The 18326-nt window shown below is 37.1% G+C and overlaps 1 protein-coding gene across 1 annotated transcript in view; it reads right to left on the bottom strand.

Annotated features, from left to right (window-relative positions):
* Positions 1-478: 478 nt before the first annotated feature.
* Positions 479-18326, bottom strand: part of DMBX1 (diencephalon/mesencephalon homeobox 1) — a 36231-nt gene continuing 18383 nt past the window's right edge. The window contains exons 2-5 of the mRNA XM_060773443.2: positions 11582-11748; positions 9647-9825; positions 7419-7773; positions 479-6011 (exon numbers count right to left, since the gene is read on the bottom strand). Coding sequence (XP_060629426.2) covers positions 5611-6011; positions 7419-7773; positions 9647-9825; positions 11582-11735 — 1089 coding nt within the window. The 5' untranslated portion in view covers positions 11736-11748 and the 3' untranslated portion in view covers positions 479-5610. The remainder of the gene's footprint in view (positions 6012-7418; positions 7774-9646; positions 9826-11581; positions 11749-18326) is intronic.

Raw genomic sequence — 18326 nt, 5'->3', positions numbered from 1 at the left:
CTGTGTTGGCATGCCAACATAGAATCGAATTGGCCATATTGCATGAGATAAATACAGGATCTGTGGCTATTGATGGGTTTTCCTGTCAATAAGAGGGAATTGGGTTGTCATGGGGAAGTGGCAGATCGGCAATGCTTTGCCCAGAGAGTCATGTCATAGGAACCGTCATAAAAGGCGATGGTCCTGCTTCAATGCCAATTTTCCACTTTCATGCAATAAAGTCCTAAATGTCCTCACCCCGTTCCATGTTTTTGATCTGGCTTCTCTTAGATCTGCTGCTTATTAAAAAGCAAATGCCTACAATTGAGTAATGTCACATTTCATTTGGTTCTGAATTGAGAGATGCTTTCTTCCTGTTTTGATCAGAAAATACCATCCAGCTGCACTTCTGAGCACTTCGCTTTCTTCAGTCAAAAAGGCGAACAAACCATTTTTACTGCAGTCTGAACCTCATCCTAATGAACAACATCCAAACCAATTTTCTTGCATTTTTTATTATCTGAATATGAAAACAGGCAATATTACATAAAGCAAGACGGACACAAGTTGTATATATAGCATCATGCTGCAGCCTGCTTCAAATGAACACAATTGGATTTTTTTTGTAAACTATCAGAATAAATAAATATTATACAAGTTTGCATTGCCAGGTAGTGAATCCTACAGCACAAAATTGTTACATTACAGCTTTTCCTTTTTTAAAAAAAAATATATGGTACATAGCTTTGATGTTTGACCTCTTTAAAATGCTTTGTTCCTTTATCCTGATATGGCAGACATGCATGTTTTTGGCTAGGAAATGCATTCATCAAGTGGGCTTAGTGACATGAAATGATTCCACACAAATGGTTTGAATGTTTTTATTCAACCCTCAAGCTACATCTAGTTTGGTCACACCTTCTCCTTAATAGCTAGCAAGGTTTCAAAAGATAAAGAGGATAATTAAAATTTGATACTAAGTGCATTGCTCATAAAATATACCCTTAGTTATAACCTCCTCCTACAAAGGGTTTCATTGTCGCTTTTTATAGCCCATGTGGCAGAAACCTTTCTGTTAGTCCCAACAACGTACACCATCATGGTTGGAGCTACCATTGGGCAGAATGAAGCACTATATGCTGGTTGATGTAAAAGGGCAGCAGAGTGTTACTTCATCCATTTCTTCTTATGCATTTTAGTTCTAGGTTGGGAAAGACGTGCTTGTGGGATGGTTTCTTTCAGATGCTAAAATAACATGTCTGGCTTTTGGTACTGTGCTTTTGGATTTGAAGGGTGGGCACCATATGTTGCTCTGCCTCAGACAACAAAATGTCTTGGTCTAGTCCCTTAACTATACTACCATTATTGCCATTGGAGCCCCTGGTGATGCAATGGGTTAAACCCTTGTGCCAGCAGGACTTCAGACCGACAGGTCAGAGGTTCTAATTTAGGGAGAGCAGGATAAGTTCCCTCTGTCAGCTCCAGCTCCCCATGTGGGGACATGAGGGAAGCCTCCCACAAGATAGTAAAACATCAAATATCCAGGCATCTCCTGGGCAAACTCCTTGCAGACGGCCAATTATCTTACACTAGAAGCGACGTACAAGTTGCTCCTGACATGGAAAAAAATACTTTTGTGAGTGTACGTTTGGGTTATTTTGTTCTTCAGCAACAACATGGTCTGATTTGTGTTTCTTTTGATTTTAAATCAGCCATCATAACCCTTTCTTGAGCCTTTTCCAAACCCTACCGTAATATAGAAATTTCCTTCATGTTATCAGAGTTCTGTTCATGTTTCGTAATTCTGAACTGATGCGGTAATCACTGTAAACACTAAACTGAATTTCAGAAGCCTCTTTAAAATGTTGCCCTTCTTCTGTAATACCCAATCTTAGCACAGTCAGTTTCTGTTCTAAATTCACACTGCCTTTTGTTACAGAACTTCAAGATCTAAGATCTGGTAGAGTTCTCAGATACTGAGGCTTGAAATCCCAGTTGATGCATGGTGACACTTAAAAACAGAAATACAAGAATGACAGTGGATGAAATAGAAAGCTCATTTTAAATAACTACACAAATACATGCAGTTTTTTAGGCAATGATATTTCATGAAATTTGAAACAATATTGGCAATAAAAATGAGTAAACATATGTACTTTTTTCAATTGATAGTTAAACCAGCTGCAGAACTTGGCTCTTTTTATAATTAATAAAACCATTTTAATACATATACTGGGGTGTTTGTTTGTATATGTGTGCGTGCACGTGTACACTCACAAATGTTACATACTTTCCTCATTTTCAAAGATAATGAGACTGTATTTTAAATTTATGCCCTAGTTGTTCATGCCAGACGGGGCAGGAAATGAAACAAAAAGAAGCCACACTTGTTTAATTCTTCAGGAAGGTCTATTTCAGTGATTGGGATGAATTTTGTTCCTCTATGGACATACAAAAACTCTGGGAAGAAGCTACTGAGGATGATTGAAAATATTTTGAGAATCGGCCTACTATTAGATGATGGGATGAAGGATGTGTGAATCCATGACTCTGAGTTTTTTATTTCTTTCTGTGACTCAATGACTGGAAATACACATGATCTAAGTGGCATGATTTTTTAAGGGGAGTCTCAAATGCAAATCCATGTAAAATCCTATATTTTTAGTTTCATCTAAATTATCTTAATGTTTGTCACTCTGACCAAATTAATTTGAAGGTAAACCATCTGATTGTTGTTTTCTACCACAATGTAAATTTAGGAAGCAGTCCAAGGCTCATATGGGAGTGAGCCCCACTTAATAGAACTGGAGCCCTTTCACTCTACAGAAATTATAGCATTACAATTCTGCTTTAATTGCAGTGGTTCAATACTATGGATTTGAGTGCCCTGACTGAGAAAGTGCCTTGGCCTAAATCACCAGTCCCAGGATGGCATAGGATGTTATGCCATGGGAGTTAAAGTGCTTCCAGCCATTGAAGGAATTGTTCCTACTTCTCTTTAAATTTCAGTAATAATTGGTACAATAATTGCTTGAGATTTCTTTTTTTACAAACAAACGGGGGGGGGGGGGGTGGACGACCCCATACACATACATACCAATGGTTCAGTTGTTCTTCAGTTGTTAAGATCTTCCCACTATCCACTCATTGATGTTAAAATAAATTTGAAAAAAAAATCTTACAATGAAATTGAACTGGGATCTTTCCTCTTGAATTTATGCTGTGAAATATATGGGGAAATTTGTGCAAATGCCCAATGTCTAAAAGATGGCATCAGTTATATGGCATTAATCTACATGAAAGAATACCTTTGAGTATCAGAAAGTGAAACTGAAGGCCACTCTGATTTAATTTAAATTTTTTAAATTTAAGTTTTTAAAATTTAAGTTTTTTTAATTACACCTAAAAGTCATAAGCGTTCAATTTAATTTGTTCTACTCGGTACCGTTAAAGACATAAGCTGAGCATCCCTTTTTCAGACTTCTGAAATCCTCCATAATTGCCCACATGGGTCGTTGATATATTTTATTTATTTTGTGTCAAAAGCATTGTATGTATAAATGAATACATATAAAAACTGATAAAATAAAGGAAGCACAAGCAGCTAAATAATTTTAGACCAAAAATGGGCAACAGCAACCGCATTGTCTGTAGCTTTAAGCAGTCCTTCCTCTGTGCAGGAGGCAGGGCATGATATACTGACACCTTTGCTTTTTATGTTTGAAGTAAACCAATTTTGTTGCACAAAATTATTAAAAATATTGTATAAATTTACCTTTAGTCTATTTTATAAGGTGTATACAAAACATGAATGTGTTGTGTGTTTAGAAGGGTTTCATTTCCAAAATATTTCGCTGTATATCTTCCATATTTGCAAATACAGGTATTTCAAAATCTGGCAAAAATCCAAAAATCAAAAAACTTCTGGTCTCAAGTATTTCAGATAAGGAATGCTCAGTTCATACTGAGGAGACCCCATCATTTGAAGGGGGAAAATATGTGGGCACTACATGTTGTATAGATAAAAGTATGATGGGAAACAAAATGATAACCATGTTATCCATTATTGCTGAGGACAACAGATGGTTGAGTATTTTCAATAATGATTCTCAAACTATGATCTTCTAGAGGTCCTCTGCCTGCTGAATCCTAGCCCATCTAATAATTTAATATGGAAGTCTAATAACATTAATGCATAGCAGATGCACTGCATAGTGTATACCATACAAATGCAATCATTAGTTTTCTGTTGCCACTGCTGTAACAAATTCAGTGGGTTGACTCCAGATTTAGGCTTTCTTGTTGTAAATCAATTGAAATCATCAAAATGCCTCAATTTTAGGGGTACTTTTAGGTTCATGACCAATTTTTTAGATCCCAATTCTTTTTGCAGGTGTTTACATCTGAAGACAGCAGTAAATTGCTATGGGAAGTGTGGGGTTGTTGTAACTAATTCATTTTATCTCTCTGCTTATTACAGAACCCAGAATTGATCCTCTGTTAAGCAAATACAGTAATAATGTTCTCAGACAGCTGAGTTTGGATGTCAAGGAAATACAATGTATTATTATGTTTACTGGTGGTGACATGAATAGGTGTTCTCTTGACACCAAAAAAACTTGAGTAGGGGATGACCTTTGCTATTCATTTGTCTTAAAATCAGCAAAATAAGCTGTGGCCAGCCCTGAATTCAGCTGATGAAAAAAGCACAGAGGACATTCCATGTTCTTTAGCTGTTCTTCATTTTCCAAATCTGTCTCAAATGCTTTAACACACTCACACAAATCACAAAGAGTAAACTTTGTACATTTCAGTGAATCAAAAAATTGAAAAAAAAATCTTTGGGATATGTGAAAAAAAAATTCTACAGCTTTCCTTGCTTCCATACCTTTCATTTCAATAAATGTTTTGAAGATGGATACTTTCCTGTCCGAAGATGGGATAGGAACTAAACCATAATGGTGTCCTAGACTGTGTGCTGATTACAATGGGTGGTAGGAGAAAATGCCACTGAGATTACATAATATTTTTATGTTAAACTGAACCTGGATCTTAGACCACATGAGGTCAACAAGAGATTAGTTTCTTTTCTTTAGTTTTCTGATTACAGTGTTGTTTCTATCTACTGTATAAGTATAATTATAAAAGAAATGAAAAGGGAAGTGCTTCACAATTCTGCATAAGGCAACACTGACGTTAAAACACAAGTGAAGGAACATCGCCAATATCATATAAACTATGTACATCAGGGCTTTCTCTTCTCTTCTCCCCAGAGAAACAAAGCAACTAACATTTATCATAGCATCATCAAAAGAATCTTTCCAAATATTACATATTTGACTCACAGTTTTGAAGACAATTTCACATTTAAAACATCTGTCCTTTCAGTAGTATCTTTTTTAATGGATCAGTGGGAACAGGCAGTAGCAATGCCCAGTGCAGAAACCAGAATTACATCAATGTTTCCTTATGAAAGGACGCATCCTAATGAGGGAGAACATGGAGAGCTGTGTGTTGCATGTCAAACATCAGCCCATTCAAGTAGCAAAGACATGGTGTGTTTCCTTGTACGTTGTAAGCTGAGGTCTGGGCTCTTACCATGGTTTTTCTTTTTCTTTGTCTGCCTGAAGCTCAGTTTGGTAAAGTATCCAGCCCCAGAGAGGCAGCGTGTTGCTTGGCACGCAGACGTAGGTTCTCAATACTGGTTGTTTTACTGTTCAGACTTGGGAGAGAAGAGGAGGCTTGGAGGATAGGGGAAGACCACATCTGCTGGGCATGGGAGAGTGACTGGTAGTAAGACTGGCAGTGCAGAGAGCTTAGAGGTGCCATGTTGACATTCATGCCCAAGTATGGCACCGTAGAAGGGCTCCCCATTTCAAAGGATGAATAATGGACCAAGTTGTTAGTGGCTGCCATGTGCTGGCGAAACTGCTCTTGCAGACGGAAGAGGCTGAGGGGTGAGGAGGAATAGGAGTGGCTCTGAGACAGGTTGCTGCTGGAAGATGGCGTGGCCGCAGCGCTGATGGGGGAATCTGCATTTTTAAGCACAGCAAAATCAAATTAACTGAAAAATTAGTAACACCTTATCTGTAACAGGAATATGTTGAGACTCAAATTTCAAAAGCAGACAAGCAAACAAAAACATATGTCCAGGTTGCCGCAAACCCGGTACACAGAAATCATGGTATATAATGGGACCAAACTATAGTCATAAAAGCATAAAATGAAAACATTAATTTTAAAAGATAGGCTTGAAGGCAGGAATGGAGAGACATGCATGTGGCACACAACTATATCACCATAGTTATGTCTCCCAATGCTGCAATTCCAAATCCACCGTTCAAACAATGCAGCCTCTGAAACATAATCATTCCCATGTTGTTGAGAAACAGGAGAGGAATCCATGAAAACAGATCCAACTGTTTTCCTGTAGCTGGATCCAGAATTTCATTAGCAGGGCTTCCCAAGATGTCTGTAGCAGTGCATCCAGCCACAGGAAAATAACTTCATGCATCTTTCCAATGGCATGGAAATGGCTGAATTCCAGAATCATGAAAACGATGACCTATCTGCATTTTCAGTATTATCCAGGTGCTCACTAGTGAGATCAACATAATGATATTTGATTTCCCATTCATGAAACTACATTTGGACTTTCAGCTACAAGCCCCCTTTAAACAGAGAACTGCGTTCATTCTAGTAGGACTGATGAGAACTTTAACTGCTATCAAGTTGTATAAACATTTTACATTCTTTTCTAGCTGTTACCCAGGATAAAATAATATTATTATTGTCACTACAAACTTAGCCTGTTGGCAGTTTCAGCAGCTTTAGCCCAAGATATGTTTTGGTGTCTTCTCTATCTACCACCCCTTGCTTGCCTGCTGAAGTATTAAAGATAAGCATGGGTAAGTTGATGCAGCAGTTTGAACATTGGATTATGATTCTGGAGATCAGGGTTCAAAATACACTGGGTGACCTTGGGTAAATCACATTCTCTCAGAGGACAGCAATGGCACACCTCTTCTGAACAAATTCTGCCAAGAAAACCCTGTGATAAAGTTGCCTTGGGGTTGCCTTAGGTCACAAATGACTTGAAGGTGCACTTCAACAACAATGATGGAAAGATGAGAGAACAAAATCTCATGATTACTTTTCTCCCATCCTGGATATTTTATTTTCCTTTTCAGAGAATCTACAAGAACTGGGATTTACAAATAGTACAAGATAGGACCTGCTTCAATAACCAAATTCCTCAGGCATTTGTTTGTGCATGGAGTGACTAGAAGGAACATGCTTATTTGATCCTTGAATGAGCTAATTTGAAAGGGAGGTCATTTTATGTTGAAATAAATGTGTTACGCAGAGGATCTGTTTACATCAAAACTCTTGTTGGCTATCCCAGAGACAGGCTAAAAGAGCAAGAAGTTCTCCCTCACCTGCTTTTGGGCTTGCCCTCTTGCTATTCAGGGTTTTGCTTTCTGCTCCAGGGCTCTTCTCAACTTTGTTCTCCTCCACTGATATCTTGAATTCCTCCTCTCTGTCCGTTTGGTCCTCAGCTGCTGACTCGCTGGCTGACTGCTCTGACAGAGTCAGGTTGAGCTCTGTGTTTACCTCACTTGGCAAATTCAGAGATTTGTCTTCATCAGGAGTTGGAGTCTGTGCTTCAGAGACGGGGGTCTCTGCTTTGCCCTCACTGTGGCTGGCTTCAGAGTCTTTCTGTTTCTGTAGTTGCTCCTTTTGCAGACTACGCTGCTTCTTCCGGAATTTGGCTCTTCGGTTCTTAAACCAAACCTTTATTTGAAAAAGAAGGAGGAAGTAAGACAATATATTTTAGACTGCTTTTTTTAAAAAAAAAATGATACATTTGAAACTATGAAGGGGAAGAGGGTGGGAAAGGTATAATAATAATTATAAAGAAATAAAACAGGTATAAGTAGATAAAAGGTGTGTGATAGAGTTATATGTACTATAAGTTGTAATGGAGATTTAAAAATAATGATAAAAATATATTTAAAGATATTTTTGATTTTTTTTCTTTTACTGTTAGATTGTATATAATATGACATACTCTTTTGTCTAAGATATTGTAAAAAGAGGGAAGAATGTATGCTTATGCACTTTGTTTGACAAATTTAGAAATCTTTTTTTTAATCAACCAGATCTAACATTGGACACAGTAATCACCATGTCTTCATTCACAGAAGCTGTCAATATGGGTGATTGAACTGTTCTGTTAGAGGACCATCCTATGAAAAAATCATGTTTATTTAGTTGAGGCCTTGAAAACACCTTGAATCAAAACTGGTGCTGTGTTTACCTGATGGGACTGAAATCAGGATTGGTCTTCTAACCTGCACACCAATTACTTTTAGAGCAATGTTTCTAAGAACAATGCAAAAGTCTGGGTATGAATACACAGAGGGACATCACTTATTCATATTTCATAAAGAACAGTCACAATCATAAGACGATGACAAAATTGGGCTGCAAACTAATCCTCCTGTGTACCTGTAATGTATATAATTAAAAAACACATTTTTAAAGGGAAGTTTGAATAAGAATTTTTTAAAATTACAGTGAACAAAACATGTAATGAATAACTGCATTATAATTGTGGGGGGGGGGGGGGAAACAAATGACAAAATGGGAAAAAACTACAACAAATTATATAAATAAAAACCAACTTTTAAGTTAATTGATTTCAATATTGTGCTTTTCTCCCAACATGAAATTCAAGACAGCTTAGAAAACCATAAAACAAGATTAGCTAACAACAATTTGATAATGAAAAAGTGAAAACCCAATGAAACTAACATCTCATTAAAATATACATTTTTAAAAAAGTATAAAACTGTTTTAAAATGAAGGATTATAATAATAAATACAACCAAATACCCCATAAAAGGCTCCTTGTTACAAAGTAGTCATAGAAATATTTTCAATATATTTCCCATTCTGTATAGCAAGATGAAATTAAAAGTTGAAACTACACATTGAAGAAAAAAAATCTGAGCCAGAATCTTGTATGATAGTTATAAATGTGTTACGTGGAGTTACACACATGTGATTTTTTCATATGTATAATCCCTGCGTTAAGGGCTCCAAAGGGACCATGAAAATCCTATAATCTGCACCTACCAGAAAGCTGCCATTGTGATCAATGGAGGAATTACAATAGGGGACCTTTTTCTATCTGTCACACTAGAAATTGCTCATTGGTGGTATTAAAATGACAACCAGCAGTTTCCCAAGAGACAGAGGAACAGACCCTTGTTGATTACAGTGGCTGCTTCATGGTTAGTAGAAACTGAAGGAGTCAAACTGGAATTCAATGAATTGCACTGGAGCTATCATATGTATGTATTCCTAAAGACCACAGAGGATTCTAGCCATAGTTTTCAAATAAGAAGCACCTACATGAAGTTCAAGGGAAGATATATATGTAATATTTTATACATGGTGGAAATATTGTGTTCAGTTGGTTTCTTTGTCAACCACACTTAAAATAAATGAAATGAATAGCTATACCATTCTGATTTATTTTTTTATTGTCAGGGTAAAAAGAAAACAGTCTTCAGACATCTTTTCCATCATACTTTAAAATACACGATTTTGTCTTCAATATTCAGGCTGCTAACATGTGAAGTGCTAACAGTGCAGGTACCTGTACTCTTGCTTCTGGCAGATTTGTACACATTGCCAGTCTTTCCCTCATGACCACATCTGGATAGTGGGTCTTCTGAAAAGTCTTCTCCAGGGCTTCCAGCTGCTGGGCTGTAAAAGCTGTGCGACTTCTCCTCTGTTTGCGGTGCTGGGAGCCATAACGGGCCTCCAAAATGATGTCTTGAAACGTACAGCCGTTGGAAGAGAAGAGAAGTGGCCAATTTAATTAGTGTAATTTTTGAGCATCAAATAAATAAAAACAACGGGACAGGATCTAAAAATGGTAAAATAATGATGGAGGATGCTATTGAACAGATTGTGTTAACTATGGGTAAGTTTCGAGTTGTAACTAAGACAGGACTCCTGTTTGCAAAACCGATGTACCGAGTACCCCTTGAAGCTGAGATAAAACTTTTTAGGCGCCAGCTTCTAAAAACAGTAGAAATTAAAGGTGTATAGAGAACATTCAAGAGTTTGCTTGATATTTGTTTACTATTATTATGTTGAAATTTGCAATTTAAGGAATGTAAAGCTTCTATAGTATATATTTTGTTTATTGATACAAGGTTCACATCTTAGACTTTATTCTCAATATGTTGCATAAAATGCTTCCTGAATGATAAGTAGTCTATTAAGAAGTTTTGAGAGCCTGACTTTGCAAAAATAATGCTCTAAAAAGACCCAAATCAGATTGGAGTCAGTTATTTCTTTGCGTTAGATGTGATGATCCCCAAAAGTGCATTTTTCAAACCTATTCTATATATCAATTTAAAGCATGAGGAATATATTGCTGTACTTCGTGTGGATTATAAAGCTACAGATAACAGCAAACCCTGTTGAAATAAAAGACTTTCGCCAGAAGGATTTCATATTCACACTGGAGGACCTAGACAATGCCTATAGGGTACATATTTTGCGAGAGAAATGAAATACAGATACTGGTCCCACAGATACAGGAGGTACTCTGCACTAAACTTCATCCGGGGGGGGGGGGGGGGAGGATTAGTGCAATATCACAAGATGACTATCTACTGAGCAGGAGTAGTTAGAACACATTATAATGATGATATCTATACAGACTGGTTTGGTACTTGTGATATGTCCTAAGGGCAAATCAATAAAATGTATTACTATTCATAATGGGAAGCAAGTTATGATTTTGCATTGGGTCTCATAATAAATCCTGTTATTCCCATTTTACAGATGGGGGTTTGAATCACAGAGACAGTAAGTCACTTGATCTGGGTGCCAAAGCCCGAAGTCCTTGTCAGAGGGAAGAAATGTGGATGATAAAATATTTTACTGCATAACATCAGTTTTGCCATATGCACTTGAATCTGTGAAGAGGGTAGTGGTGAACTGGCAAATGTTGATGTGGAGATGCTAATCCTGACAGTCCTATGGTAACAGCCCAAAGAGGAGTAAAAAAAATGCAGGTAACTTTGGTCCATGTCAACAAACCACTTCTTGCACTTTTTACTTCCATGGGAGATGGTCTTTGGCAAAGCCAATGGATCTTACGTTGATATTCAGCCTCCTTGAGGGAAAGTTCACTATAATATACTATGGCACCCTAAACCTCTTCTCTGCCCTGCTACACTGAAGACTGCAGCTAAACTCAAAGGAAGAAGGAAACCAGAATGAGTGACAAATGATAATAATTCTGGTTAATCCGATAATCCCAACATTTGCACCCTCCAAGCTCTAGCTCTGCTACACAATGCATATGTTCATTGTTTTGGAGAGTACAATCCAAACAGTACCATTTAGGACAAATAAGAACACTGGATTGTTGCAGGTTTTCCAGCTTTAATCTGTACTTTTCCACAGGGAGATTTTTTTAAAGTGTCAGCTCATATCTTAGCTGTCTGTTTGGCAACATTCAGAACACAAATCTGTATGCCCTCCCAGTGCAAAATCCATAAATTGTTCTTACCAGCCAATCTCTCTGCCAGCGTGAGGGCATGCACCGATGGTCTGTAGTCTGGGGCATGCTGAGCTTGCTGTGCTGCTTGCTGGTGAAGGTTGTACATGGCGCTCAAGGAATTCATAGCGTGGAGAGAATAGCCATTTACTCCATAATGCTGCATGGTGACACAAGACCTGCAGCAATAAAAAGATGAAGAGAGAGCTGTTACTGTTTCCAGTTAGCACCGCACCTTTCATAAGAAGTAAATAAAAAAGTTCAAACACCTTAAATTTTATATCACATGGAATTCAGTCACATTAACTTTTTACTTCTTTCAGCCCTCAGAATATTTTAGTTTGCATCCCTGTTCAGCCATAAACTAGGTGACTTTGCACCAATCAAAACATATTTGCCTAACCTATTTTAATTTCTTCTTAATTTCTGTTTCTCCTCATCTTAAATTCAATTCACCATGAATTTTGGGGAATTCTCAAACAAGCTGGGTTGACTTTTTGGAATTTTTGAAATTTCCCTAAAATTAGTACTTATTGTTGCAGTCTCTTCTGTATGTGGTTTAATCTAAAAAACACTTCTAATACAAGGGCATTCATTTCTAAAGATGTTGTTTTGGATCACTTTCTCCTGTGATATGCTTTCTTGATCCAAAATGTGTCTAAAGGTAAAAAAATTAGAAAAGAGAAAAACACATTTTAAAAAACCCAGTTTGTTTCAGTTTGTGTATTAGTTCAGAAGTGTGAAATTAGGTAGGTTACCTTAAATGCAAACCAAATTAATTTTCTTCCTCAGTGATGTCTGGCTCACCTAACAAGCATTTAATCAAGAACTCTTTGGAAGAAAAATTAGGTTACTAAAAGCAACTTGGGGAAAAAATGTGTTTTTGCACTACAACTCCCAGATTTCCTCAGTCAGCATGTTATAGGATTTATATTTGTAATGGGGACACAGTGTGGGAATGCATCGGCCTAAATGCAATTGTTTGTCCCAATTATGAAAAGAACAATTGGATAAGCAACTGAATAATAAGTCGGCACTTAAGTGAATTCCACTGATTTAATGCTATTTCTAGTTCAAACTAGCATGTGATTTTAGGCCATGATTTCAAATCTCTACTTCTAGCCAGGCAATTCAGTGGGTAATTCTTCTCAGTCTAATTTTCCTTATTGGGCTTTTATGATGATAACATCATGATGGTTTAAGCCTTGAACTCAATGCAAAAAATATTAGATATGAAAGGAAAATAAGAATAAACTCCATTTCATTGGCTCTTCTATCTTTTGCCTCATTGCAATTTACTTTTTTGCAATAGACAGGTCAGTATATGTGGATTTTATGACTTTTTTTTTTAGTAAAGAGCAGTTTCAATTTTTAGAACACAATGGTCATGCCATGCAGTGGCACCACCAATCTGAAAAGTGGCATTTTCTAAATGTGCAATTTATTTTTAAATTATACACTGACAGACTTGGATAGCCTTTGATAGTTTTCTGTCTGATCATATGGCAACAGTAGGCTTGATTAACTTCATTACAACCATTTGAGTGAGCTCTTATACATCAAGTAGAGTTCAGCACCTTGGATAGCTCTTTTAAACCTCAAACTAAAATTCAAAATGAATCCATTGCCCTCCACCCAACACGGGAGCTTTCAGCTGCCACCTAAGTTTGCTCTTCAGTCAATGTTGAGAAATGGGATCATGAAACAATTTGGTTGGTAACTGTAAAAGTAACCAATCCTTCTAAAATATCTCCATTATAACAACCAAAGAACTGGAAAACTGGGGCATTTTCTTTCTGTGATATTGAAGATCACTGTTGGCCTTCTTAAGGAAAAGTTTGATTTCACCAGATGCTTTCAGCAGGAGGAATAAAACAGCATATGTCTAGCCATGATTTCTAACCAGTTAAATGGTGGAAAATGAATATACTGTAGCTTTAGAAATCTCTTTTTTCTTATTCTTTTTATCCCCGTTCTCTCCACATACACCCCTCAACATTTTGGGACTTTTTCATTGTCAGTCAATAAGTACTTCAACCACATGTTAGCTTTCAAGCAATATTCATATAAAACACTGTTTGGTACTTAGAGTAGAATATCATGATCACCCGGTGGATGAGCAGAGATTCAAACTGGTTTCTCGGAGTCCTAGCCTAGCACTCAAACCTTTATATTGTATTAGCTCACTGTGGACTTTTCATAAAGGTCCATGGATTTGCCCCACATCAGGGTGAATCCATAGGCTCCTGGCGGGGGAGCATGGAGAAGCTGCCACTCCACAACCCACATTGTCTGCCTTACCTTCTCCCTCATCCCATGGGGGGAAGTGTTGCCGCCCACCTTCTCCCCGTTGCAAAGAAGGCAACATGGGAAGGTTCCCATGTTGCCGTGATGGCAGCATGTGCTGCTTTCTCTCCCTTTTTGGCATGGAATATGACCTGAATGTTGTGTCAAAAATGGAGGGAAGCAGCGGACGATGGGCAAATCGGTCTATCTGATAAGATAGTAAAACTAAAAACAGATAGAATTATTCAAGTCCATTGCAGCAGTACCCAAAGAATTGTACTTATGTGTGGTCTTAGCTCTGAATGTAGTGTGTACCCAAACAGTTGATGGGAAAATAATGAACTGCAAATGAATAAATTCTTTTGCATGAAGATGGCTTAGGTATGATTAAGGCTACTCACATACAGCCCCAACTGTGAGGAAATTAAAATAAAATGTGGGGTTTCTTCACTAGTCTATGACCTCTTTAAAGAGTACTAAAAAGAAAAAAAACCTTAATTTTATCCCTCTCCGACCTGACCGATGTCCTCATTAAGGGTATGCACTATGCACATCTTGAGAGCCACTTCCATATTTATACTTTATACTTTTATATCTCAAATTTAAACAGTATTTACTGCTCATGCACTTTATGGGGCCCGATCACCCATCTTCTCCATGAGGGGTCTATTTTTATCAGTGTTTTCATCAGTTGTTATTATTTTTAGAGCATTATGTTTTTATGACTTTATGTGGCATTGAATGTTTGTCTTTTGCTTTGGAAGCCATCCTGAGTCCCTTCGGGGAGAGAGGGCTGGTTAGAAATAAATATTTATTATTATTATTATTATTATTATTAGTAGTAGTAGTAGTAGTAGTATTTTTAATGAGAAAGCTATTCTGGGTCTAACTCATATATAGGTTGACTATGTAACCAAATAGGCTACATGCAGTTCAAAGAAAGGACAGTTCTGAAATTACATTTTCCGAGTTCAAAATTCAAGTCACACAAAAGTAATATCATGGCAGTTTGTGTAAAAACTGAGAACAACGTAGCTGTTTTGCATGATTCTTTAGAACCTCTAGTATTCTAACCTAAATTTCATTCTCCTCTCATTTATAACATTGCAGAAGGTGTGACACTGGAAATGGTTCAAACCTAGAACTTTGATATTCACTATGTTTTCATCTCCTTTTCATCCCCTTGGTCCTTTGTTTGTTCTTTTTCTTGGGATGTCTATATCTTGGCCAGAATTCAAATGGATACTTCTTTATACATGGACTTAAGTCTGTATAGTTTGAATAGAATTGTATAGTTTTGCAATGTCTGTATTTAGCAGGGGGTTGTCATGAGATTACTATGCAAGAGACCCAACTAAGTGAACAATGCAAATGTGCTTTGGAAGCTACCTGCAACAGGACCAATGTGCAGCGGGACCAGTTGACATTGGGCTGGTGTGCATTAACACTTTCCAATGCACATTGAGACACTCTTGCTGGTGTTCTGCTACTCATTTTCGTGTCTTCACAATTCACTGACATTGTTTCTTAGCCATATAGCTAATTATACATAAAGTTACTTAATATAGAGCAGTGGTTCTCAACCTGTGGGTCTCCAGGTGTTTTGACTTACACTCCCAGAAATTCCAACCAGTTTACCAGCTGTCAGGATTTCTGGGAGTTGAAGGCCAAAATATCTGGGGACCCACAGGTTGAAAACTGATTTCAAGCATGATAAAGAAATTTGCCCATCATTTCTAAATGCAAGCATGCAGTTTTATGTTATTGCAGTGTTCATAGTATATTTATAATTCACCATATCAGTTCTTACTGTGAAACATTTCATATAGAAATGTAAGGATCTGATGATGATGAGGCTTGAATCCAGATTTATTTTCTTTGATCAGCTGACCTGGATTGTCCATGTTTATATATGCTTTCAGGACACTTTTCAATTTATGGACACGCCATGAATTTCATAATAGGAAAAAGAATACGCATAATAGGGAAAGGAATTTAAATCTGGATTTTAAAGGAACTTTCCAAGGTGTTGATTTTTATCCACAAAACAACTTCCATCAACTTGGATTTGCTCAGAGGAGATTCCCCACACCTTTGATGTGGGAGATATCAGCTGGCACTGCAGGAAAGGAGTTCATCAAGCACACATAAGTACATGCATATATCCTGATAAACAGACCAAAAGAAAGACATGTATTTCAACTCTCTGCAGATAGGTTGTTGTAGGTTTTTTGGGTTGTATGGCCATGTTCTAGAAGCATTCTCTCCTGACATTTCGCCTGCAACTGTGGCAAACATCCTCAGAAGTTGTGAGGTTTGTTGGAACCTGCAGATTCCAACAATATCTGCAGATATTTGCATAAAGGCAATCCTTAAATATTTGCAGATATTTAAGGAATGCCTTTTAAAACTCACAAAGTCCCTTCTCTTACTAGCACTTCTTTGGGGAAGGAAAATGCCAGATCTCTACTACTTTGTCAGGTACTATGGCGGCTAAGAATCATATTCAGACACAGCTGACTTCCCATTTGCTTCCCTACACATTCCAAGTAGAATAAATTAAATATTTAAAAGACAGTATGCAGCAATTTTCCTTGGTAAGTGGTAGAGGCCATTTGTCAAGCTGCAGCAGTGTTTTGCAAGCTGTCGAATTGTGCTTACATTGGTTAAAATAATCTTTATATTTCATTAAGCAACCAAATAAGCTGATCTTCCCCACTGGCTGTATAGATGGCTTTAATTTTCAAAATCTGCAAATGCATCTTTTATGTCATTTGGTGGCTGGAGGGCATTGGTAACGCTGCAGCCAATCGGAGAATAAGCAGTGGAGTTTGATGAGGTGGCATATGATATAAATTAACATTGTGCAATGAAAAGAGCACATCTTAAGTCGTCCTTGATATAATAGGGGATTGACCTTTACCCTCTCCTATTAATAATGGTTGTAGCTCCTGCATCCCTTTTGCTGCAGATTTCTAGGGAGTGAGGAAAGTTGGTTAAAGGGAAGTTAGCAGAAAACAAAAGCACATTAGCATTTAAACTCCTATGAGATTAGGATCGGCACTGTACTGTTAGAGGGATATCCAACCACTGAGAGATGGATGTAGTTTTGTGCATAACACCTTGGTCCTAAACAAGCCAATGCAGAAATCATGCAGGGTAGCTGATGGTGTGGAGATGACTGTAAACTCCAGACATGTGGTGGGAAAGGTCTTGTTCCTTTCTCACCATATGAGACACATATATAGAATATAGAATTTTTAAAAATGTGAAGGGCATGAGAGCCTCATATAAATATTTTTTTAATATCATAAAACTCCTTTCTTCCATTTTGTACTGAAGTTATTTTAACTGTTATTAGTTGTACAATTAAAAGGATATTTCTGCATTGTGAATTTTATCAGTTTTATTCCTCTTTAATTGTGATGACTCCATTTTCAGAAGATCAGTGTTTTTTACGTATTTAGTATTTGCAGCTAGAGACCTTTAGTCTGCTCTCCAAATAGTAGTCTACAAAGTAATCTTGAATGCCCATCGCATCTACACTACAGTAGTAAATCGATGCAGTCTTTCTTCTCTCAATGTATTTTGTGAATTGCAGTCCAGGTGATTAAATTAAACTGAATTTAAAGACCACTGAGTTTGATATTATTTCTGTAGTGTGTATGTCCCCTCCCTGTATCTTACTAGTGGTTGTGGTGGTGACTAGAAGGAACTCTATGATCAGAACAAGCGGAGTTCAGATGGATTAATTCCTCCTAAAACAAATGCTTGTCATTTTCCTGCCATTCAGATCTCAAAAAACATCCAAAGATTATAAACATTTCAAACAAGACTTCCTGTGACATCAAGGGAACAAACTGATTTAGAATACTAGTTAGTCAACTGACATGGAATCATAATGTCCATTTGGATGTGAAACTAGCATTACAAGTTGAGCATCACTTATCTGGAATTCCAAATTTTGAAATACTCAAAAATCTGGAAATGTCCACATTGGTGACAGAGATTGTGACACCTTTGCTTTCTGATACTTGGGTGTACATAAAATGTGTTTAAATTTTACTTAAAATATTGTATAAAATTATCTTTAGGCTATATGTATGAGATGTATATGAAACATAATGCATGTTTGTTTAGTCCTGGGTCCCATCTCCAAGATTTCTCATTATATACAGATATGCAAATTTAGATATTCCAAAATCTTGGAAAATCTGAAATTCAAAAAAATGGATAAGGGTCACTCAGCCTGTACTTTAATTAAATCAGAATGTAAATACCAAATAAGGAGCAGAAGGACAAATGAACACAAGGTTTCATCTCTCATTCCAGGTATTGTCTACACAGGTGAAAAATATCTGCTTCAACTTGCTATGTCCTTGTCCATAGTGACCATGTTTTCTCTCTTAATGGAAATGAATACGCATATATCCTCATTAAATATGTATACCTTGCTGGGACATTGGCCATT

Source organism: Anolis sagrei, chromosome 4 (assembly GCF_037176765.1).
Source record: "Anolis sagrei isolate rAnoSag1 chromosome 4, rAnoSag1.mat, whole genome shotgun sequence".
Classification (NCBI taxonomy): Eukaryota; Metazoa; Chordata; class Lepidosauria; order Squamata; family Dactyloidae; genus Anolis; species Anolis sagrei.
The sequence above is the reverse complement of the archived record's forward strand: the minus strand, read 5'-3'. Positions and strand labels throughout refer to the sequence as shown.